This window comes from Melozone crissalis, unplaced genomic scaffold, assembly GCF_028551555.1.
Source record: "Melozone crissalis strain CALT ecotype California unplaced genomic scaffold, PUWL_Pcris_2 ptg000002l_1, whole genome shotgun sequence".
NCBI lineage: Eukaryota > Metazoa > Chordata > Aves > Passeriformes > Passerellidae > Melozone > Melozone crissalis.
Window position 1 is genome coordinate 17,455,141 of NW_026535780.1, and position 25,948 is coordinate 17,481,088.

Here is a 25,948-nt window from a genome sequence, read left to right on the forward strand (position 1 = left end):
CACCTGGCCTGCTTGCAGACATTAGGTCTATTTCAGACTCCTCTCTTTATAAAGTATGAACTCCACTATAATAACAGGTTCATGTAATAATACAGCTGCAAGGTCTGTTTTGTGCAAATATGAGAAAATAAACTCACAAAAACAACCAATTCCAATGAAGTTTGCTTTTTCTTAAATCACTTGAAAGTGTTTTCCCAAAATACAAACCTTTACTAAGCAATTGATATCTGCTTTTCATTACAAAGTCCCTTTTTTACTTGGTTGCAGACAAGAAAATGCAGTAACAGTGATCACTTTTACCATAATTTTCTAGTTTTGGATGTTAACAGAACTGGCCATTTTCATTCAGAGTCCTTAAATAAAAAAAATTCATTCCATATCTTCCATCCTAACATCTTTGCTTGTTAGGGATGCAAAATGCACTGCTGGATTGAGCCACAATAACATTTTCACTTGGATAAAAAAAATCACATATGCATGTTTCCAGCAAAGTCTGCACAAGTGGCAGCTTTTTCTTAGACTTCTGTAGCATAAACAAATAATAAGAAAAATACTGAGGTCCATTTTGGAAGAATTACAGATTTAAGCATAAAATGATGCTTCTAGTTTGACTGAGTGTAATTATGTAAAGCATATTAATATATTGATTTGCCATAACTGACCATGCTGTGGTGCTTGAAACAGGTATAATTGGGTAATATAAAAGTTAAGAAATTAACAATATTTCTGTGGTACTTTAGGAAAAAAAAGTAATTAAGCAAATCACTCACCCTCAATGGCTCTGTGTGCCAAGTTTGCAAACTCTACCATGAAAGACAATATAATCTTTATTCTGGGAATGTCTACAAAGAATGAAAGCAGCTCCTCAGAAGAATTTAGGGGTCACATTCTTCTTTGCAGTGTTGTGTGTCCAAAATGTGAGTGTTTTTATATCTCTCTACCCTTTCTTAAGATTTACTTAACATACTGTATTTTTCTGCGATTTTACTTCAAAAGAAACTTTCTATTGGTAAGGTACGTGATATTCTCTATCTCTTTGGAACAGGTTTTCTCAATTTATGCATTTTTTGTTTTTATTTTAATCTGAAATGGAAGCTGCACAGTTGAAATACAGAGCAGCTTTTTTCTTCCCTAAGAAGGGGGAAAATGAGATTGTAAATTTTGTTTGAGGAAAGCCAGAAAAAACAACTCCTATTTCAACAGTATTAGCAGCTCTGCTTCCTACCAGCATGTGTCTGGAAACACTCACTGTTCACTACACAGCTTACCAGCCTGCTTTAAAATTACTGTTGGAGTAAACAACAGTCATGAGACAAGGGATTTTTTCCTCTGCACATCATAGAGAGTATGTTTATCCTTCAGGCAACCAAAGTACTAGATTTTTCCTTAAAATAATCCTAGGTATGAAAACATTCAGAAACACTGCAAATAAGATACCTTGTAGTATTATGTCAATGGAAAATTCTTTGTCAGAAAAGTTCATTTCAGAGTGACCTACACTTCTTTCATGGTTTTGGCTAGTGCAGCTAAATCAAGGCCTTGTACATGTGTCTCTCAACTTTTAAGGTGATATTCACATATTCATTTCAGCCGAGGGAAGCATTGTTTCAGGACTATCATGTTTGACTCCTCTCAGATTACAGCCAGGATGGGTTTAAGCAAAGTAAAGCAGCAGCCTTCATAAATTAATGGCTTCCTCCTTGGTACCTCTTCTAGAGTGATGTGTTCATCAGGTGCCTGTGGGTCTGACGACCTCAGGCACAGCAGAGAAAACTACAAAGCTTTTACTTAAAAAAGTAAGTAAAAGTGAAAGTCTGAAAGTCTGACATATGAGTTGGGCTGTGCATTCACAGCTTGCCTGGAGGCACAAAACTGCCTTTGCATAGCAAGCACTGAGATCGTGGCACATCAGACCAATGCACAGCTGAAAGCCACGAGACACGTTTCAACATTTGCCAGTCTCACTGTGCATTGGGCAGTGCAAACCAAAGGAGTGGATTTGTTCTAGACACTTACAGTGACCATTTTCTGGGACTTACGGATATCCACTAAGTCTGTGCCCAGAACAGGCAGGCAGCACGCTGCAGAGAAACATAATTGGGATGCAAATAGATGTCTTAAATTTGCCAAATAATTTTGCAGACTTCTTGCAAACAGCAGAAGTACACCATGAGCAAAATAAAAATATTTGTTTTCCCTAAACTTACTGCTGACCTGGCAGGTTTGCTTGAGAATTTCAGCTGCCTAGTTTTAATTTCTATGTGAACAGTGATGAAAGAGAGATACTTCCTTGGAACAATTCGGAGTAATGACATTGTCTTGAATCCCTGAAAAGGGAAAGATTTGTGCATTTTCCTCAGGAATTAGGGAGATTGATCTTTTACTTAGGTAGTTAAATTAGATTGTAAATAAACACATATAGTTGGAATTGTCCACTTAAGAGACCTTTTCAGTATCTGCTACTGTCCTTCCATAGACTCGACGCTTTGCTCTGCTGTTGCTGTGCCTCTGCATTAGGAGAGACTGAGGTCTTGCCTAACTCAAGCTGTGCACTTTTAATGCTGGAAACACCCTGTGTGGCTAATTTGGGTGTGTTGCAGGGAGGATGCCTTTTACATCTCAAGTCAAAGGGTTTCACTGAAGGCTGCTATGCAAAGTACTCAAGTCTTGGACTGACACTAGCACTTTAGAGCCTGGACAAAAACCAGAAAAGAATAGAACTTGCATAAATTTGCAGAAGAGCTACTTTGATAATTTTCCTTGTGGTTTGAATGTTGTTTAGAGCTGTTAGTTATAGATTTAGTTCACCAGCTAGTGTGCCTGGTCAGGAATATGTATGTAATCAAAGTAATAATGGGAAATACTGTCTGTTAATTATTTTTAGACTGGAAAAGGAAAATAAAAAAATCATCCTAGGAGTGTTGACATTATTAAGAACTGGTTTTGGCCATAACTAGCAATATTTTATGGACAAAGCAGGGATTCCACATAAAGCATTAGGGCCACTAAATCAGCGCCAGATCATTTTCTGTGCATCAGTGTAATCTGAGACAGCTAGAATTTTGGTTTACTTGTCAAACTATTTACCATCATTTTTCAAGATTAGCTAAGTAGCTATGTATCCCTAATAGTATTTCTGAATATGTTCCCATTCTTTGTGAGACTACTGGCATATTTGACTTCAAATATTGTCAACCCTGAATGCTCTGTGAAAGAAAAATTATAAGTTCACTGCTGTGCCATAATATATGCTGCAGTACTAGTCACTTTTCCTGAAAAATTGTTCTTATATCTGCTTTCCCAATAAATGAATATACCTAGCAGTATCTTGTCTGATAAGCTTAAATTCACTTACATCTTTAATTATAACTAATGTTCACGCCATGCCTCTGTGTGTGAAAAGAGCCTCAAACAATTGATGATTAGATTTTATGTCATGCCCAATTCTCTAAGGCAATGACTATTTTACACAGTCAGCATTTGCTGTTAGTGGAATACAAAGCTATATTTTATGAAATGCAGGTCATTGTAGGATACTCTTTGGGGTTCTATGTTCACGGCATTATATATTCCAGTATTAGTTAGATATAGGTGAAAGAATAAAGTCATACACTCACCAAACAATTGTCAAGATAAAGTGGATTAATGTCTTAATGAGGTTTAGATGGATATATCATAGAATCATTGAATGATTTGGGTTGGAAGGGACCTTAAATATTATTCAGTTCCAACCCTCCTACCATGGGGAGGGACACCTTCCACTAGATCAGGTTGCTCAGAGCCCCATCCAGCCTGGCCTTGAACACCTTCATGGATTCGGAGTCCACAGCCTCTCTGGGCAATATGTTCCAGTGCCTTACCCCCCTTATAGTAAGGAATTTCTTCCTAATATCTAATTTAAATGTGTCCTTTTCCAGTTTAAAGCCATTCCCCCTTGCTCTTTCTCTGCATGCCCTTGTAAAAATTCCCTGTGCTGCCTTCTTGTAGGCTCCCTTTAGGTACTGGAAGGTGCTGAGTTCTCCCCATGCCTTCTCTCCTCCAGGCTGAACAGTCCCAACTTCCCCAGCCTGTCTTCACAGGAGAGGTGCTCCAGCCCTGGGATTAATTTAGTGGCTTCATCTGGACTCATTCCAACAGATCAATGTTTTTCTTCCATTTGGTTATTTGGATATCCAAACATGCATTTTATTTAAGAATCTCAGTTTAATGTAGAACTTGAATTATCATTTTATTATCACTGTTTATAACAAATCTGATCTAAATTCCGTGCGATTGCAGTGTGACTTCATTTGAGAAATTTTTGTCTCCTCATGGAAAAAGCAGCCCAAAATGTCAAAAAACCTGGCCACTGTGAACACACAAGGCATTGTCTGTAGTAAAACCAGTAAATAATTTTGACCAATTGTTTTTCTGTGGTAAAGCCAACAAATAATTTTGACTAATTGTTTTTCTGAGAAAAATGTGAAATATTTTTGTCTGTGAAAAACAGGTAATTCTTTCCTGCCTTTTCTCTAGACTGTTCTGAAGTAGCATTAAAAACTTGAAGACTCTCTACTTTCAGAGTTTACACATTTCTTATTCTTATGTACCTTACTTTTTGTGTATGAGACAAGTATTCCTAAGAATCACATTAAAAAAATAGCTATAATGGAAATTGCTTCTACATTTTTCTTGTCAGATTTCTGGAAACTTCAATCCTGCAAATAAAAACCCATCTATAGCTTCTCTACTTAAATGGTTCCACTAAGCTCCATGATCCTGCTTGCTCATGTCTGACTGCAGTACTCAAACTGTGTATTTTAATGGTGTGTTTAAACTTCAAATACGTTTTTTTTTCTTTTCCCAAGAGATAACCCTATGTATGAAAAATCAGTGTTGACTTTTCATAATCAAAGTTTATTTTGCTCTGCAAGGCAGTGACTTGACACCAAATTTGTGAAGTCTAACAAAACTACAAACAAGAGGAGCACATGTCCAAAAGAAGGGTGAAAAGTTGTTTAGAAGGCAGTTTATGACAGCATTAGGATAGTATATGTGGTATATATAGTATACTATACATTGCAAGGAATGTAATCAAAGAACAAATTGAGCTTCTGTGGCTTTATATTATAGCCTTTGAAAGAAACGAATGTTCATACAACTGAACCTAATATATATCTTTGCAAAACTACACAAAGAAAATATTTTGACTTTACTTTTTTCTCTTACATCTTCTCCATCATCCTGATAAATGGTCCTTACTTTGCACCCAGCCAGTGCTGTCACAAGGAGTTTGTGGAAAATTGTGCCAAAATCATTGTTTCCTCTGAAGACGCTCTGCCACATGTTTAAGCATGACCTTCTCAAAAGAACAGAGAGAGCTGGTGGAACTTTGTCAGACTAATCACCATCATGTGGAGGGACTAAAATGTTGCACTTTTATGACACAATGCTGTGTGGCAGCAAAAAAACTCCCTAACTCTCCCTGTGCTTCCTTTGAGAAATTGCTATACAATCCTTTTAACAGTTCCCATGTGCATATGCAATCAGTAAGTTTAATTTATGACCCTTGTTGCTTTCTAAATGTTTAATTAAGTCAGCTCTTAGCACCGACTCATAAACCTATAAAAGCTGAAAGTGTTGAACTGATTATTCACTGCACCTGCCCTCCAAATAAGTGTTAGTATTGGAAGCTGCTGATCAGCAGTCATGATACTGAAAATTTGCTATCCAAGCACTTAAAAAGTAAGCAGTTACATGGGAGAAGGATGGGGAGGCAGGAATGAGCAAAACAAAAAAAGTCTCTTGCAAAAGAAAAGGACTTACATGTTTCCTTCGCCATCATACACCCATCTAGTGCTGCCAATTCCTTCATAGTCTGAAGCCCAATAATACAGGCATGCATTAATGTGCAAGATAAACAGCAAGTATCCAGTTGTTCGAATGACCCTATAAAAGTAAACAGATTCCTGTAAAACAACTTAAAGTTTTCCCCTTTTTTTTTTTTTTTATATGAAACCTATTACTTTTTTGGATTAACAATGTTAATGTTAAGCCTATGCTAAGTAGCTCCCCACCTGTATTGAGTCTATGAAAAAATAGCTGAAAAAATAACCCATCTCTCACATCTGTCCAAGGTCAAATAAATATCTTCCCTAAAATATTTGACATGGGGTAATTTCTAAGTTATGGTTCCCTGAGGAGATTATAATCCACTTCTTTAAATGGCTATGAATATTTCCAGAAATTTGAAGCTATATTAATGAGGGTACAGGGTAAAAAATAATGTTTCCCAAACTCTATCCAAGATAGGCTCTAAACTTGTGAACCAAAGCCAAGAAATGTCTGAGGTCAGAAATGAGCTGCTTTACAAGACCTGTAGTCTAAAACCTGCAGTAGAACCTCTAAACAGTATGATTTAGTTGCTACAGCAGGAGTTAAATCATTCCTAATCCCAGTTCTTATGCTTGTGGCCAGTGCTTTGAAGAATATCAGTGATTAAGCACCAAGCAGCTTTGTGTTTAATACAATAATGATCTCATTGTATAACCTCTGTTCAGAGCATGGGGATCAAAAGAAATGTCTCCTGGATTTAGCTATTGAAATATTCATACAAGCAGGGGATGAATAAGCAGGAAAAGGGCAGGACTTGCCTAAACACAGACTGGTAGTTAATGAGTTTATCTGCTACAGCTAGAATTCAACTGCATTATGCAGTACAGAATAACTGATTAGGTGCTTTTATGAGAATTTAATAAGATCTAACTAAGTTGGATCTATAAAAAAAGGTAATGGGAGCCAATATCTCTGTGGTTACTTTATGAAGCACTCCTCTGCTGCTTCTTCGGGTAGCTTTTTATGCCCTCCTTGGTCTTTCCATGCCATTAGATAATCTACCTAAGTGTATTATTCTTCTTTATGATGCTCACAAATGAATGCTATTTCTCTGTTTAAAAGTTGGTGTGCTTCCAGGACAGCTCTGTTTAGGATTGCAAGCTACAGAGAACAGCATAGAGCTGTTGTGATCTTGTAATGTTGCAATATTGTCCATGCCAAGTCTTCTGTTTAAGTTTGAATCCATGAAAGTGGACTCCTGAGGTCTGAGTGGAGATTCCAGAAACCTCTGCTGTGTTATATTTCTCCAGATATACGTTGAATATATCACAATGAGAAGATGTAAGTAACTCGTGCTAGCTCTATTTCTACAAACTCAAACTAATTAGTTTGAGGAAGGAATTCCCCTTGCTGTAGAAGCTTAGTTTGATATTATCTAGTTAATTGGTGCCTTATTGCTCAAAGTGTGGTTACACCAATCTCAGACAAAGCATGATTGCCACATTAAAATTAAATGTAGTAGTTTGCACAAAAAGACTGGGGTTTTAAAGATTTTTTAGCTCCTGCTTGTACTCTTCTGTAAAACTACCCGTTGTCCATTTGTCAATGAGAAAACCAGGAGCCAGTGTTTTCTGAAGTATGAATTAGAAAATAGATTCACTTTGAAACATTTAGATTCTGCAGTTTACATTCTGCAAGTGATTTAATACTGGAAATCTGAGTGGACCTTTGGCCAGGAAGCAAAGCAGCAAACACAGTTGTGGTTCTTAACCAATATCATGCTAAAAAACCTCTCTGACAGGGCAGAGTGGCTGGCTCTGCTACAGCACACATTTTACAGAACCAGTGAGATCTTGCTCTGTGTGTCTTAGCCTTTCAAAATGAGCACTTTTCCTTTTTTTGACATGTAAATAAATATCATATCCTTCAAAGCTGGTCTAGCTTGAGGATATAAACACCCCCTTTACAACTTCTCCTTTGAATCTTCATCTCCCTTTCCATATTTTCATAAGAGTGTGAAACTCTGTCCCTTGAAAAAATTTATTTGGGTGAAAATAAGTTTTAAATTTGTTCCCATTTCTTTGAAATCCATGTACTTATAACAGTATTGTTATATAAAAACTAATTACTTGAGTCAGAATTGTCTATATTATTATATATTATCTATAGATAGTGTATCTCTCAATACTCTCTGCAAACGTTACAGGAAATACAGAAAAAATATTTAATTATGACTCCAAAAAGCAAAGAATATAATATGGAAAACAATTAATTTAAAAATAATTAATTATAAAGCTTATCAATAGTAGAACAAGTTAAACACCATGGGCAGATGAAGGTTCATTTTTAAAAAAAATGAAATTAGAAACTGAAGAGGGCAGAGATTCAGAAACTGACAAGAAATTTCTTCATCTTGTGGAAATTCAGTCCTCTCTTAAACCAAAATAATTTTTAAAAAAATCAAAAACCAAACCAAACCAAAGAAAACCCAAATCAAACCACAACAGAATCTTCCATAAGCAAAAAGAGAGGTAAATATAGGAATAAATTTTGTGAAGGTCAGCATATCAAAACTATTTTAGTATAACTTTCAAACCTTTAAGTTTTGTTTTATTTCATAGGTACATGAAAAAATGAAAGAGCAGATATTTGAACCTCTTTTTGAACTTTAGCTGTTTAACCGCAATAATCTCTGAAATGAAATAAGATGGTAACCAACATATTTCTACAACACCAGCAGACAGGAACAATACATGCCCCAAAACTGGGATAAGGAAAAGGATTTGTTGGTGTAGGAATTATGCAAGGTAAACCAGTGCTGATGACTTTGGCAATAATGATAACAAAGCAGATGGGTTCCTTGGACTTTAGCAGCATCACTGGCAGCTGAGGGCCTATGAATGTTGCCATAGCTCTGTCCCTGGACTACTTGAGTTGGATCCAAAATTCTTTCTGCCAATGCGGAAGGTGAGAACACAGTTCAGCAGACTACAGCTACAATCACTATTTGTGAACTGTGCTGAATTGATCCTCATTCCAGCTGTAGTCAGGGCAGCGGAGGATCAAGTTTCTGAACATGCCAGGTTCATGGGGAGAGCATGTTTGAAGAAAAATGTTGACACAGGCCCAGGCTCATAACTCCTATTAAGTACAAATAAACAGCTTCTGAGGGTTTGGAACCACTATTAGCAACCTAAAGAAAGTGTTCTTTAGCTCTTTCAGAAAAGAAACTTTCTGAAACTTCTCATCAATTAAATTTTGGCAGAAGCCTCAGTTTGGTGAAAATTTTGCCAGAAGCAGGCCAGCTGAACTGAGCTAGATTTCATACATAAGTGGGGCCTTATATATATATATATATATATATATATATATATATATATATATATATATATATAAAATTTTAATGATTGCCATAAAGGCAGATATGTAAAAAACCCCTTTAAATGGAACAGTTAAATATGTATCATATTTCACCCAATGCTTAACTGACAACTCATGAAATCATTTGAAATGCATTCTGTGCCAAGCTTTGCATGCTACTTGAGTTTTATCAGCACATACCTGTAGATGTATGCTTTTTCCATAATAGCTTCCAAACGATCATTAAACTCAAAGAATGTGTTATGCTGAATGGAAAACAAAAGTAATCTAATCATTATTTTTCAGTACACATTTTTTTATAACAGTACTGGCATTAATTCACATACACATTTTGAAAATTGATTTTTCAGCAATCAAACTTTCTATAAATATTGGTTCTGGCCAGGACAGGGTTAATTTTTGCAGTAGCTGGGAGGGGCATGGCTAACACTCATGCTATTCTATACAATCTCAGGTCATTGCTGGGAGTGGGATAAAGGGACTGTTTCTTCTAGGGAAGAAAGCTGTTCCCTTCTGTTGAGAAAATCTAGCAGAGGGAGCTGTCTGGTATTGTTTATTATTAGGGAGTTTTTCCATGTGAATCACTTCTTTTCTTACACCCTCTGTCATTAACAATTACTTCCTATGTTTTTAAACACCTGACATGAGCAACTCAAGGGGAAGGTACATTGGCATTACTTAGTGATTTTTTTTTAATCTTTGAAAACGGAACAGGTAATTTGAGATTAATCTAATTTAAATAATGTGAAAAATAGCTTAAATCAAAAAATACTTTTTAATGTTAGGAAATAATAAGGTCAGAAGAAAAATAAGAAAATAAGGACTCAATTTGGCTAGACTATGACCTGTATTTTTTGTTTCTTTATTAAGTTATGTTGTACCTTAGCCTGAAGATATTTTAAAGTTTCTAAATTTCATATTCCTAAATATTATAAAAAAAAAATTTCTGTGGCATTGCAAAAACGTATAGGCATGGTTAGCAATCCATCACTAACACAGATCTTACCTTCAGCATCCTGTTTGCTCGAAGTGCTGGATTAAATCCAAAGAAGAAGTATAAAATGTCAAATGGAAACACTGATATCACATCAAGCTGTTAAAGAGCAGAGAGGTCAATTTAAACTTCATAGTAATCATAATGTATTTACTTGCTGTCAAAAGCCTGCTTAGACTGAATCATGACTGTGATGATATTTTAAGAGTCAGCATGCTAAGCATGTAGCTTCCTAGGTACTGGCAGGTAAGATTATCTCCTTGAAAACACCAACAGCTTGGCTCTGCCCTGCTTTTGAGTTCCCTGTGCCTGAGATTTTAATCTGTTTCATGTGGATTATTAACAGTATCTCATATATTTGATCATTAATACATTCTGTTTTTTCAGTTGTAGTTCTGATTGGACTAAAATGTTTGGCAATGAGCTGGTGAGTGCAGGTGGGGAGGCCACTACACAAGCACTTCTTAAAAGTCCTTTAAAACACTTCTTAAAAGCAATTCCTAAAGGTCCTTCTTGAAAGCTTTCAAACAAGGCTGCCTAAAGCAATTTGAGGGAGCACAATGAGTTAGATTTCTTGCTTGCAACCTACAGAAGGCATGTGTTCCAAACAACAGATTCATATTCAACGTAGGATAATAAATTTGACTGAGTTGTATTTTTTTGGTTGTGTTTTTTGTTTTTTGGGTTTTTTTGTTGGTTGGTTGGTTGGTTTGCAGTTTCTTCTCTTCTATCAAATTTTTATGCTGCTTCTTCCCATACCACTAAGGTTTTCAACATCTCCCTGCAGTCCATCAACAATGTGATTACTCTTCTTATATGTATCTTTATTATTTCCTAAGATAGAGAAGGAAAGCTGTGGCAAATTTATCTTTTCCTTTTTAAAAGATCTTGGGATACCTTGCTTTGTTGCTGCTATTGTTTGGAAGAGAGGGATGTGGAACTCTGGGCTTCATCTCACTGAATCAGAAATGCGTTTGCTCTGAGGGGTGTGAATTGTGTTGGCAGCAGCCCCCCTGCAGCTCTGACCTTTTATTCCATGCAGGTAAGAAGCAATTAATACCTGAACAGTGTGCAAAGCAAACCAAGAAATTATTTGAGAGAAACAGCCTCTTATGGTCTCCTTTCTCTCCTGCTCTCAGACATATGTCTAAGAGGAGGGAAAATTTAGTCAAAAGTGCATTAATATCAGTAACTGCTAATTAGTACCTAATCATATGACAAATTCCCACACTATATCTATATCTTGTGTGTCATGAGAAAACTCACATTAGTTTTTTTCAGAAATCAAGAGCCCTAAACATACCTCAAGTGGGAACTTAAACCCCTACAAATCCACTTTGACTGTATGGTGTATATCCTGCATTTTGGATAGCTTAATATCAAGTATTTAAGTAATAATACCACAGTCGCTGAGAAAAAAAACCAACTCTGAACAACACAGGTGCAAAAATAGAGAAGGGGAGAGGGCAATGACTGAGGTGTGTGCTTATAGTAACAGACCTGTAAGTTCATCAGGAATTCAATAAACCACCTATCTTCCACTGACAAATAACCCCAACATTTAGGAGCAACATTAAGAATTTTCCTAAATCAAATGCATCTTTGTTTTTAAAAAGTGCCATGAGCATAAAAAAAAATCTTAGTTTGAATTTTTGGCTCCTGTCAGTTATGAAATATCCATTACAATGAGGTACTTCAAAAGAGTTTACAGAATAATTATCATCTCTCTTCAGGAGCTTTAATTTTTTTAAACAAATCTCTGGCAAATGGTGCTATTGTCTTTAGTGTGTGCTGGGATGACCTCTCAAAAACTAACCAAATTCTATTTTATTAATTTGTTACAATTCCAAAATAATATTTAAAATTGCATTTATAAATAATCTCTCTTGCAGTTAAACACTGTTTATGAAGATGTCAGTCTTCAGTTGGTGAGCCATTGTTTCATTATATGCCATTACATTATATGCCATTGAGCCAATGTTTTCTGGTGATGTTCTTAAACCAACAGTGATTTTCAGTGAATGAAAAAAAAATCCTGCGAACAGGCAGCAGTTCACATTGGCATCAGTAAGACAGGTTCTACTTACCCGAAACTTCACAGAGCTGCGGTAGAATTTCTCTGTTTCTGCTCTGTCTGACTACAGTGATAATGAAAGGAGAAAAGGGCATAGTCAAGATCAAAATGTCAAGGATGAGCCTCTGCTATTCCACAGGACAGTAGTGGTGATGACAGTTAAATTAATGATTGTCTAAAAGTATGAATGGAGAAATATCTGTATGTATTTCTGAGAAGGAGTACTGTTATTAGTACAGCTTACATTAGATCAGATTTTATTAGAATCACTTGAAAAAATGACAGTTGGGGTTTGTCTGTTTTTTCCAATCAGGGTGTTGGTCTAGAAAATTACATTACATTTTTTCCACAAAACTTCCCTCTCAAGACAACTGTATGACTTCATGTTCAACCCAACCCCCTTCATTTCATGGCAAAAAATGCATTTATCTGTAGTGATTCCAAGAAAAACTCAAAGAGTGTTTCAAATTATGCTGTACAAAATTAGCTCCTTGAAAGCTGACATTAACATGCTAGCATTACTAGCATTACAATAATCAACACTGCATTCATTAGTAATGATTAGCTTTTTATTTTTAAATTGTTCTTCACTGGAACTGATGCTAATGTAATAAGAAAGGATAATCACAAATATATAAAGAAATTTATCTATTATTGTACTTTCTGTATTTATATCAGGGAAATTTTAAAAATAGCTTCAAGATCTTAATCATATTTCCATTCCAACTTTCACTATTATCATTTTAAACATTAAACTTAATGCAAGACATCAGGCAGGAGATGGTTTCTGTGCACTAAAATCTGTGAATTGTAGAAATATCTTCAAGGGAAATAGAAGCTGAGCTTCATATTTTAGAGTTTTAACTTTGTTCATAAAAATTGAGTTTTGTGGATTTAGGCAAATCTAGTTACTGAATATCTTAGTGTGGAAAAATACATTCCACAGAACTGCATTTAATATCTATTGAAATTATATTAGCACAACTGGGTCTTTAAAGGTATCAGTAATATCATATATGTACAATGTATAAATTTTTTCTAAAAGCACTGAGGTAATGCTAGTTCCAAATTAGATTTGAAGATATATAATTTTGAATTTTCTGTCTGTTGGGCCCAGTAAAGTCAGGTTGAAGTAATCAAAACTTTTTTTTTTCTGAATTAGGTATCTTTTTTCTATAAGATGTCAAAGAATCAAAAGCAGGGAAGACCAAAGAAAAGTTAACATTCTAGATACCCTTTGGTAGATTAAAGGCAAACTTTCAGATACTTGTTTAAAATTTTATTTTACATTTCTTTATAAAAAGATAACACAAAAATTGTAGCAAGAATCAAAATTGAACATACTTATTTCCCCAAAAGAGATAAGAGATTTCTGATTTTGGAAAAAATAAAACCACCATGTCAATATCTGTTACAAAGCATGCATATCCTGTCCAACCCTAGTGGAATATGCCCTGTCTTCAACTGTGATTCTTGTACAAATAGGTGAAAGTTTCACAAAAACATACAAACATGTATTCATATTTATATTTATATTTATATTTATATTTATATTTATATTTATATTTATGCACGATTACATATGACCACTGATTCCAATGAGGAATCTGTTTGGAGCTGTATGCCTGTTTCAGCTGTTCTCATCTGTTACTTTCAAATCTGAAATCGTGAGTTTTTTTCAATTTTTAATAATTCAGGTAATGGATGTGTTTCTTCCCACACAGGATAACGGAACGTCAGTCTAGAATGGAAGGTCAGTGATGAAAAATATATGAACCCTTTGACAGATAAAAAAGTTACATAGATTTGACACAATGATAAAAAAGAAGTGTCATCTTGGATGAATTTCTATATTCTAACACACAACCACTGCCCATGGAAGTCTCACTTCCAATACTTACTATTATATCTCCCCCTTTGATGAATCTCACTCTGGGCTGGAAAACGATCAAGTCGCACAGGTAGCAGAGGTCGCAGATGACATCGATGACAAACCAGTAGATGGTGTTACTGGGGGTTTGGTACGGGAACACGTAGCGCAGGGGGATGAACCAGCAGTTCCAGTTATAGGCAATGGTCACAAGCATCAGCCACGCCACGTAACGGCGGTCTGCAAGGAAGAACATTGAACACAGAGGTGTGAGCTTGGGGCCTGCTGCCATTTTTTAGCCACGTTCATTCTGCTGCAGCCTCTGGCCATGCTTCAGCCCAGACCCACCTACCATTCCCCCTTTTGCAGCTGGAATGCTGCTAAAGTGATATAGCTTGGAAAGAGGAGTCATGCAAGGAATTTCCAAAAATGAAAGCATATTCAGTGCACCTGAAGAAACTTACATGATCAAATATAATTATTGCATATAAGATATTGCATCTTGCTCATGTATATTATAACTGACAAAATAATTATTTGGCTGTCACGGACATATTTTATGAAAAATCTTTTTCCTAGGATATTTTCTCCTGAGAAGCTGAGAGGCCTCAGAAATGAAATGTAAACAATAATTATCTACTGCTGTGGAATGCAACTGGTGCAGCTTTGATTGGTCTCATGTCGTTGCTTTTAATTAATGGCCAATCACAGTCTAGCTGTCTCGGACTCTCTGGTCAGTCAAAAGATTTTATTATAATTCTTTTCTATTCCTTTCGAGCCTTCTGATGAAATCCTTTCTTCTATTCTTTTAGTATAGTTTTAATATATAATTTTATTTTAATATAACATATATAATAAAATAATAAATCAGCCTTCTGAAACAGGGAGTCAAGATTCTCATCTCTTCCCATGTTGAGGTTGCTTGCAAATTCCACATTTAGCCTTAATGAATGGTACAAATTCCAGATCAAGAAACAGAAGACTTGGGTTCTAATTCTTGTCAGTTTTCATTACACTTTTTTGCGTACTATCTTTAAAACTGATGTCCTTTTTCCCTGTTTGAAATAAATGTTTTTTAGTACAGGACCCCTGTGTCCCTGGGAATTGCAAACTGGAATGTGTATCTTATGGTGCCTCACAGGTGTGAGCCTGTGTAAGCCACCATGTAATACCAGGTCACTTCAATATGACTTTACCCCATTCTATTACGCAGCTTTAAATTTACCTGTGTATGAGTCAATGGTATCTGGTAGCTTCATATACTCCATGTATTTTTTCAGTGGAGGTTTTTTGAATTTACAGCACAGCATATCACAGTAATGATCCTCCTCTGGCTTTGCTTCTGCTTCCTCTTTCTTTTCTTCTTTTTTTTCATCTTTTTTTTCATCTTTTTTTTCATCTTTTGCTGGGGGTGGAGGCTTCTTTGGTGCTAGACACATAGATTACCAAAAATATAGGCATTTTAATAATGGCTCAATTAATTCACCCTGGTTTAACATGAAGATAAGCTTCATCATGTTAAAATATCTTCTAAAAACACTGGGCAGTGAATAAATTCATTATATTAAATACATAGAAAACCACTTGAAGAATAAAATCACCACTGGTATAAACATGTACATCTGCTATCCTGAACTTAGGTTACAGAGTGCAGTATCTATATTGCTGAATTTCCCTGGACATTGCTTACAAGTTACACCTTTTATAAAACTGACAAGAAAATTGCTAATTCATAATTTAGCATTTATTAACACAAATGAGTATTTATCTTTACATGACTGGTGCAAAGACTGAATGCAGTGAGGACAGAGATAAGAAAAGACAGCTGTGTCATGGGCTGATCTCTCCCCTCTCCTGAGACCTGATATGCAAGATGCAGCAGGTGAAACTAGTGGGAAGACCATGTTTTTCAACATTTCTAGGCTTATAAAAGCCTTGAAGCACTCCTTTAAACCCAGTTCTTGCATCTTTGAGCTGGATAATCTTGTTTGCACGTGTGTCCTATTAATTCTGGTGGCTTTACCTCTGATTAGGATACACAGTCTTAGCAGTAAACTGACAAACTGGATCTATAATAAGTTAGGAAATAAAGATCATAAGTTCTACAAAGATAACAAAATATGTAGATCAGCAAATATACAATTTAGAAAAAAAATTCCTTTATCAGTTGATATAGTTTATTATTCTTCAGGGACCATTTTTACAGTTTTTTAAAAACCACATACACAATGAACAGCTACTAAAAAGTGCCAGAACATAAACCCACCACACTAATTTCTTTGTGGAAAGGAAAGTCAAACTTTCCTTTGAAGAGGAGAAAAATTGATTTATATTTCATATTTTGTCAAAAGTCAATGATTGATTAATATCAGATGAGTTTGCTCTATTTAAAGCATGGAATTTAATTTCTGTCCAGATTTCTGTCAAGGCTAAAATTTTTTTTACTTTATTTCCACAGAAGATCCCATATCAAAGTGACTAACATCCACTCATAAGATATATGTTTCTTCATATGTTTCAGATTCATCTTCATGAATAAACATCTCTGGGAGCTATTTCAAAATACAGAAAACTTATTGACATGAATGATTCTAGATACTGCCTCTATAAGATTTTTCCCCAAATTCTTCAGTGATATCATTCAAAGAGAGGGTGTACTTTAGGATTATGGATTACTGTAGAGAAATAGGGATAAATTGACTTCATAGGGCACAAAGTGATCCTTTCCAGTGGATAAACACACTACACTTACAAAAAAATTATCACCGTATTTTCTGTTACTACAAAATTATTTTCAGTTTTAAACTGAGCAAATGCACAGCTATTTCTAGAGGCACTTACAAGTTGGAGGACTTGCTTCGGGTGAAGATATCACTGGGTCATTCAGCTTTTCCTTGTAGACATTTGCCCTTTCACGCAATTTCTTGACAATCTCTTGAAGCTGGGCATCAGCATACTCATTTGTTTGGGGACCGGGACCTGCTGGCTTCTGTGTGCTGGTTAAAACAAAAGGGGGAAAAAGGCTTCATGTACTGGAAATCAATGGAAGGAAACAGTGGTAATTCTATTTCTGAACTGAATTCAGACATTGAGATTGGATCTTTAGTGAGCACAGTGTTTATTCATATCACTTCATTCATGCTAAGTGGAAACCCAAGTTTCCTGCTTTTGCCTCCTGCTCATGTCAGCAGCAGTCTGTGTGTTATTTCAAGCAGAGGTCAGGGTACCCTCTTTAGCCTGCTGCACTAATGCCTTCCCACTGCTGCTGTTCACCAAGTTCTACTGTGGCTGTGCAGGGCCAAGAGTTTTCCTGATGTATTCACTAAGTTACACGGCATCCTCTTCACATCTGTGTATAAAAATGTGCTCGTTGTGATATGAGCACAATGAGGCAATATCCTAGTGATGACAGGAAGTGCATGTGGAGGAGGAGGGACTTATGCTTACTTTACACTTTCTAATGTTGGGAAAATTTGTTTCATCTGTGATTTTTATGGTTTGTCATAGCTTACATGAGGTAAAAAACAATTGCATCTGTTTTCAGTGGAAACAAAATACTGGTCTTCTTGCTGAGGTTTCTTCTTTTTCTGCTAAGAGTTTGTTCAGGGTCATAGTAACACTAAGCTGATATTGCAGCACTCAGCATTTGTTCAAACCTGAGAACTATTGATTTTCAAACACTTGCAGACTCATACTCTGCACTGAAACTAATGCTTTCATTAGGTTTTATGCATGCTGGGCAGTCAAATATAACATCCAGGTGAAAGTGATTCTTGATCAACTCTTCAGTGCTTATTCTTACTTGAAATTTCATCCTTGATTATTTGCTACTGTCTGATTTTGCAGACTGGGGTTATTTTTGAGTGTAACTCAGCTGGCAGCTGGGCCACACATTTGGACTTCCTCTATGTAGAGACCAGGACATGGAATTCTTTTTCTGTGTCCTTGACTCAGCCCTTCTCAGCTGATGTGATGCATGGATGTCAGAGATGGTTGGAAATGGCTAGGACTGACACAAGGCAGCTTGAGGTCTCCTCCCAGTTGCCACTGGTCACAGTTGCAACCCTGTACTGAAATTCTGAAAGCTATGCCCAATATAGGAGCTACAGCAGGAAATGATTCTTTCTTTCTTAACAGTTTTTCAGCTCTCACAAGTTCCACAGGGATGTGGCTACAGCAAGAGTAGCAGCAGATCAAAAGTGACATATGCTTGAAATGCCCAGATTCTTGAGAAAATCTTCCCAAATGTGAGTAGGGGAAAAGTGGTATGACAGTACCTTGGGTAGGGAAGAAATGAACACTGCTGCAAAAGTGCTCTTTGAATAAACACCATGTCTCCTCAAAACCTAAACCTACTTTGAAATTTCTAACAGAAGGAGCTGCAGCTAAAAAAGGAGAGTGTCAGAGTGGGATGTGTCTAGCTTTTTGAGAAGCAGTTTTCTGGAGACACAACACAAATCACCGTGCCCAAGGAAGTATAATTTAAGCATATAAAAATCCTTCAGCAATAAAACCATTGGATAAAGTGGAGATATGCTCCACTTAGAAGCAGAAGCAAAAGTTTGGAATTATATGCTTGTCATTCCTCTATATTAAGCCTTATATATTGTCTCTTTCTTAAAACTCCTCAGACAGGAGATAATCAAAACAGTTCTGATACATTTTGTAATCTCATCACAGTTCCTTTTGTGTCACATTGTCCCTTTGCTCAGGCCATCTGTAAGGTAATGACATTTCTGGTTTTGAGCTAACATCTCACAATTAATTTTTTGCTTCTATGCAAAGAACTTAAAATAGTTCTTAGTCTTTGTTGTTGCTGTATTTTCTCAGGTCATTAGCTATCTTATAGTTAGGTACCCTTACCACAAGAGTCATGACAAAGACCCCTACTAACTTCTCTCTAGGAATAAGCTACAAACTGCTTGAGATTCTCCTCCTGTTTCACAGGTTTTCCAACAAAAGTTAAAGTCTCCTCTATCATGAATTTGGTACAATGTAGCACAGAGGAGCCATGTTTCCATTTGGTACTGATTAGAATCTATGTGACTTAAAGTTATTTGCGCTGCAGTTGATGAGAAATTGATTTTCCTTGCCCTACTTCTCATTTGGCTTGCATTACGTCCTACTCCATTATTTTCTTGTAACAAGATGCTTACTTTAAATTTTCTTTGGTTAATACAGATGGAAGAGAAGGAAGCATGTTGAACACTGCTAATTTGAGGATGTTTATTGTATGTGTACTTTGTGTGGGGGTGCACTTTAAATTGCCTGGGCAAATGAAGCCCATTGAAATTTCACTAAATTACTTTTAATTAAACTTGACTCCTTCTGTCCCATCTTATCTTTGACCTTTGTGCAGTATGTTACAATAGGCCTAGGTCTGTATTACTTACTCTCCATGTAGTCCTTTACAGAGTGGAAATGCTTATTCCCTGTACAAGTAACTTCATGTGGCCTAGGAAATGAAAGTCAGGATGGCAACACATGTACTATGCACACAGTCTTACTACTATCACAAACATATTTTGTTTAATGATAGCAATATATGTAAAATGAGAAGTATAATAATAATATAGTTTTCTAATATTTTTCTGTGACAGTGGTCACAAGGGTTTTCAGGGTGAGAGAGAGACAAGAATGTTGAATCCATGTTCAGAAAGCTTGATTTATTATTTTATGATATATATATTACATTATAACTATACTAAAAAGAAAAATAAAGAAAAGTTCTCAGAAGGTTAGCTAAGCTAAGAATAGAAAAGAATGAATAACAAAGTTCTGTGTCCCAGAAGAGAGTGAGAGCAGCTCTGCCGTGAGTGGTCAGTAAATCCAAACATCCACAGGAGACCAATCATGGACACACCTGTTGCATTCCACAGCTGCAGATAACCATTGTTTACATTTGTTGCTGAGGCCACAGCTTCTCAGAAGGGAGAAAAATCCCAAGAAAGGATTTTTCACAAAAGATGTCTGTGACATTTTTCACTTCCAGATTTTATTTTTGTAAAACTTGTAGATTTAAACTTGTTTTTTTAGTGATAAAATTGCAGTGCTTTTATTCTCCCCAAGCCACAAGAAAAGATTTTGACACCTATAGAATAATTAAAGAATATCACCTTGAAATCGGCTATGGAAATACTGTATTGAGTATGCTAATGTATGCAACAGCTGTTAAGGACTGTGGCTTGAAAGTTTTCTGTGTTAAAAGTTCAAATAAACAGTGATAAGAGATACAATAGTTCAGAAGTCTTGCCCTTTTCTAAGTTGCAATCTGGGGTTTTAATTCCTCTCTGTTTCTGGCCATGAACACCAAATACCTGAGTTCAATTTCACGTTTAATCTACCTGGTGACCCCTGAGAAAATGTATTTCATAAATGTATACTGCCTGGAAAATATCCATAATACTTTTTGCTGATTTCAATTATAACCCTATTTTATTTGCAGCACCTAAGAAACTTTCTGCTAATTACATGGAAATAGAGTTCTTGGTCCTGCTTTCAATGCTTTTATTGAGCTCTGATGTTGTGATTTGTGATTGCATTTACAATCTGTGTTTTGAAAAAAAAAAGTATTTTCTCAATAAATTAGGGAGAATCTCTGATTCAGATAATCAGTTTTCAGAAGGATATGATAATTCACAGAACATGATGGCACAGATGAGAAAGATTTTAGAGAAACAGAAAAATGTTATCCCAGGCATCATGAAATGGATTGATTCAAAAATACATCCTCAATTTTTGCTGACAATCCCAGTGTGAGTAATGCTACAGAAGCCCTGAGTTCCAAGCCTAAGATTGGTCATCCTAAATTACTAGGAAAACTAGTAATAGAAAAAATCCAACATACTTATACTGTCTTTATAGTCCAAAGAAGGCTTCCCTGAGGAGAGGTTCAGAATGACTGAGATAGGTTTCTGCTTGAATTGCCTGTGAACAGAGACTATTTTTCTCCTTTATCTGCACAGGATGCTGACAGGATTTTAGCAGTGAGCTTTAATAGTCCCCTTCATGATTTTGCTACAAAATCTAGTAGTGTGCTAATGGTCTTTAATAGGACATTGGATTTGGAAGATAAAAAAGTAGGAAGGATTCCTATGCAGGAAAATTTGGGTTATTTAGTCCAAGTAATAGAAATGAGGACAAATCTAATGCCCCATACTACAGATCTGTTCTTAGAATCAAATTGTAAGAATGTTGTTTGTAAATGCTGAGATCATCAGTTGCAGGTGACAAAGGGATAAATGTCCAAGTGTTTAGTCAAATGGAAGTTGCCTATGAACCATACATAATCTGGCTATGAAAAACACTTGTGCAAATATAACTGTAGAATGCATATTACATACTGCCAAGGAAGTAAATATTAACATTGGAATATAGCCCAATGTGAAAATTATTCTGATCAACTATACTCAAAAGGTGCATTCCCATCATCTAAGACACGAGAAAGTCTCCTAGATTGGTCAAGGTTACTGGGAACACGACTTTGAAAAGGACAAAAAACCAGATTGAGACATAATAAGATCACTGTCTATGAGATCAAATTTTGGTGCTGAATCATGGGAAAATAGGTATTTGAGCTGAGAAAAAGTATTGTGAGAAGAATAAATGTGAATAGAGGAACAGTGAATTATCATGAGTTAAACATATGAAGAAAGTTTCCAAGCCTTTAATGACCAGAATTTTAGGCAGCTTTCATTATGAGTGAAGAGCAGTTGAAAGAAGTGAGATAGACTTCAAGATTATATTAGCTGAGATCATGAAGACTGTTGTAGGCTGTGATTCCCAAGAAAGCAAAAGAATGTATGCAGCCTGACATGAAATCCTTTTCAGCAAACAAACCTGAAATTTATAAAAGTTTGGGAAGTGGATAAGTGACTTAACCTGTATATTTGCCATCTACTTCTTATTCAAAATATCTTAACAGTTCAAGTGCTAAGAAAGTAAGTTTCTAAGATATATAGATTATCTTAAAGTCTTGGAACAAGCTGTTCACACATTAGATTCCATGGACTTTCAAAAAGCTCTTAATTAAATTGTAATTTTCCTGAACTGTCTTGAAACAAGTGCCTTCCTCTGACCCATCATCTTTTCCTTTAATCACAGAATCATCAAAGTTGGAAGAGAACTTCAAGATCATCTAGTCCAACAGTCAACCCAGCACCATCACAGTTATCCCTAAACCAAGCGCCACATACAGACACTTGCCTTTTCCACTCTTTCACTGATGACTTTTTTTCCCTAGTACAAATCTGAACCACTCCTAGCAAGGGAAAGTGTCTGATAAAGACCCATCTTTACTGATACAGAAGATTATGTCCTTTTCTATTTGATGCATTTTTTTAAATACTGGCATTATTTTGACTTTTCTTTGCAATAAAATAGAATAAATCACATTTTTATTTAACTTCATTTTAGGATTGAGTTGTTCTTCACAACATAATTTTATTTTAAAGTGATGTTCCTTTGTCATACTATGTATTTTATTACGTGTTTCATGTATTTAAACATAGAGATACCATAATATTTGTGTCGGTTTTGGTTTAATGTATGTATAAGCAAGAATGGGCCATAGGCACTTAGGAGCTTCATGCAGAAAACATGTAAGAAAATCTTGCCATTGGAATTAATGATTTTCCCTTAGTTCAGAATCTTTGTACAGAGATCATGCTTATTTGGGCCCTGAAAAAATGTTCTTGAAAAAAAATGCATAGATCATCCATTTCCCAGACCTCGTGCTGCATTCATAAAGCAAAATATATATGGAAGCAACAGTGTTCAAGGAAGGCACTATCTTTCAGATTTATCCACTGGTATTGAACTCAGAATAAACTTCCTGATGCAATGCAGACTGAAATCTCATAATCTAGGCAGCAGAGATTCCTGCTTTTTAGCTAAATTTTATTTCACAGCAGCTTCTCTGACAATCTTCCTAGTTATTTAGTCACAACAATCTGTGAATCCTCTAATCTTCTTTACAGTACTCTCTAAGGAGAAGTCTGTCTCAATGCTGAACACATGGAACTCTCACTGAGGTACCAGATTAAAATGTGAATAAGATTTTATTTTAATTAAAAATTCTGCAGTAGGAACTATAAAAGAAGTAGAAAGAAAGTAGTAGGGTTGTTGAAAGAATCAATTAGCTATGAAAAAATCACCTTTCCTTAAGGTAAGAGGTGATATACTGGTTTTTAATTGCACTATTTATTATGATGTGAGAAATAAGGACAGAATAATTTCTAGTACTAATTGCTTTAGAGCAAAGGTACAATAATCTAAAGAAGTAATTCTCATTTATTTCCTTATCTGGTGCTGTTTTGTCATTGTTTCTTATCTGTAAGTAATTAAATTTGACTGGGGCATCTGCCATTTATCAGGAATTTTTAACATTTTAGCATTTGAGTACAAACACATATCTTACATCCATAAGCCTTTAATTTACAACTATGTAAAATAATTTAATCAAAGTACATGTTTGTACAGAGTTCATGAGCACAACACAAACACTTCCTATTTTCTATCTTTCAGTTTTTCTTAATATGAAGGGAATTAAAAACTAGAATAAAAATGTCATAAAATTTCCCACTTGAATGTTTTCAAAGGTAGGAAAAAAGTCTCAAATTGGAAAACCTTTATTTCCAAAACATGCTTTCGTTTGTCATCTGTCTTCATAGAGTCCCTAAAATAATCATATAACCATAAGGCTCTAGAGATGTTTGAGATATCCTGTCCTCACAGCTTCAAGCAGGATGAGGTACACCTGAAATATTCTTATCTAACCTTTTCTTAAATATGTCTTGGCTAGTCATGTCTATTCCATAATTTTCCTAAATAATTTATTTCTGTGCTTCACTAGCTTCTTTTTAGAATTTCTTTTTCCTCAATGTACATCTCTTTTGGTACAATTTGTCCTATGCATTTTTAACATGGGGTAAAATTTAGGGGCCTTTCTCTTTTATCTCACTTTTTGTCCATATGCACATTTTAATATTTTCATTTTTAATTTTTTTTTTTCCCAAACAAAAAGGATTTGGTGGAAGGGTAATAATTGTATGATGACTAAGAATGTCGGGTAATTCTATAATTAAGCGTGTGTTATCAAACTTCATGCCATGGGCCATGGGCCATTGTTGCCCTTGCTAATTATATAAAATTACCTTGGTGTGACCATCTTTGTTGCAAATCTACCTTCATTGGGGTAAACCCTTACAGCACAACCTGTGTAGGAGCTGACTACATGTATCTTTCCCAGGATCACACAGAAACTTGGAGAGAAAGAACCTACTCCTCTGAAATGACTTCCGATCACTGCTATTTAAGACCATCCTTTCCCCTTCTGCAGGACCCTGACACATTCCTTTCCAAATGAGCAGCAAGGCAGGTGTGCTCCCTGCAGACCCTGCTCACCACACTTCTCCTCCTGGGTGTCCCTTACCCAGGGTACCGAATAAACCTGGGCTGCCAGATGTGTTTGACTTCCCATCTGACCCTCATACATCCACCTGTCACTGTTTCCTCTGTTCCTCTCTTGGGCTGCACGACATGAGATGTTTTCATCCTAAATTGCTAAGATTTAGAAAAAGAGTAAATAACTGAAGATGGGATGTTTTAATAAAATATGTTGGACAAGATTAAACATAGGTATGAAGACTTACACTTGTCATGAAGTAATGATCAGTTTTCTTTTACTAAATGACAAGCATTATGCTTTAGATTTATACACCTCTTAGATTTATCAATAAAGGCCTTGATATATATGCAAATGTTTGGTACAAATACGATTTAACTACAAATGCAATTTAAATAAAAATATTTTATATTACACATAGTAGTGTACGTGTCACAATGCTCATTGCTTTGCTTTTTTCCCTGGAAATGACTCAACATATAATAGCAGAGATAAAATTTAAAATAAATTATCTTTTCTCTCTTTACAAAAATGTTTCTTACTTTAAAAAATACTAAGTGAATGGAGAATTTACACAAAATGCACAGAAATTGCATTTAACCAAAGAAATCAATCAGCAGCAAATTATGACAAATAATACCCTTACTTTGTTACATATTCAAAGAACCCCAATTTTTTCCATTGACACAATTAGCAATAAATATGTATGGATATTATCAATATATGATTTGAAACAATGCAAGGGTAAAAAAATTCCTGCATTTCAGTCTGTATAATGACATATTTACCTTTTCCTCACTTCATTTATTCTTCAATGAAGAACTTCTGAATTCACTACTTTTTAATTTCAGGCTGCCTACTTGATTGCCATGCAGAGTGAGTGAAATTAAATAGCAAGGGTAACTGCATCCTGCAGATCGGATAGAATTTAAAGGCTCTGGGAAAATACATCTCAGCAAAGATTACAGCAAGTTTAATCCATTTTGGTACAGACAGCACACCACCATCTTTCTATTTAATTCACAGGTTCTCAATGTAGTCAAGCCAGAAACTCAAGTCCTAGAAGTAGAAGGCTCTGGAAAAAAAGGCCTAAGCAGAGGGAACATAAGTGCTAAGAAAAATATTTTATTTTTTAAAACATTAATGTATTTTAAGTCAGGCCTAATAAATATATTAGATGCATTCTATCTGTTTACCATTTCAGGTAAACAGATAGAATGATTAGCTGAAAACAACTAAGGAAATGTATTAGCCTCTCCATAAAATGTACTTGGAACTGTGTTTAAAGTGGGATTTTTTGTAAGGCCCAGCATTGGCCTTCTTATACTTCATCTAAATGTGATTGGAGTTTATTGCCATGAGTATTGTTTTGGTACATCCCTGGTGCTCCTACAGTAACCAAGGATTTCT

At 35.5% G+C, this 25,948-nt stretch overlaps 1 protein-coding gene across 1 annotated transcript in view; it reads right to left on the reverse strand.

Moving 5' to 3' along the window:
- CNGB3 (cyclic nucleotide gated channel subunit beta 3) overlaps positions 1-25,948 on the reverse strand; it is a 58,125-nt gene that overhangs the window by 15,366 nt on the left and 16,811 nt on the right. Inside the window, exons 4-10 of the mRNA XM_054295875.1 lie at positions 16,975-17,129; positions 15,359-15,562; positions 14,165-14,373; positions 12,277-12,327; positions 10,202-10,288; positions 9,376-9,440; positions 5,806-5,928 (exon numbers count right to left, since the gene is read on the reverse strand). Coding sequence (XP_054151850.1) covers positions 5,806-5,928; positions 9,376-9,440; positions 10,202-10,288; positions 12,277-12,327; positions 14,165-14,373; positions 15,359-15,562; positions 16,975-17,129 — 894 coding nt within the window. The remainder of the gene's footprint in view (positions 1-5,805; positions 5,929-9,375; positions 9,441-10,201; positions 10,289-12,276; positions 12,328-14,164; positions 14,374-15,358; positions 15,563-16,974; positions 17,130-25,948) is intronic.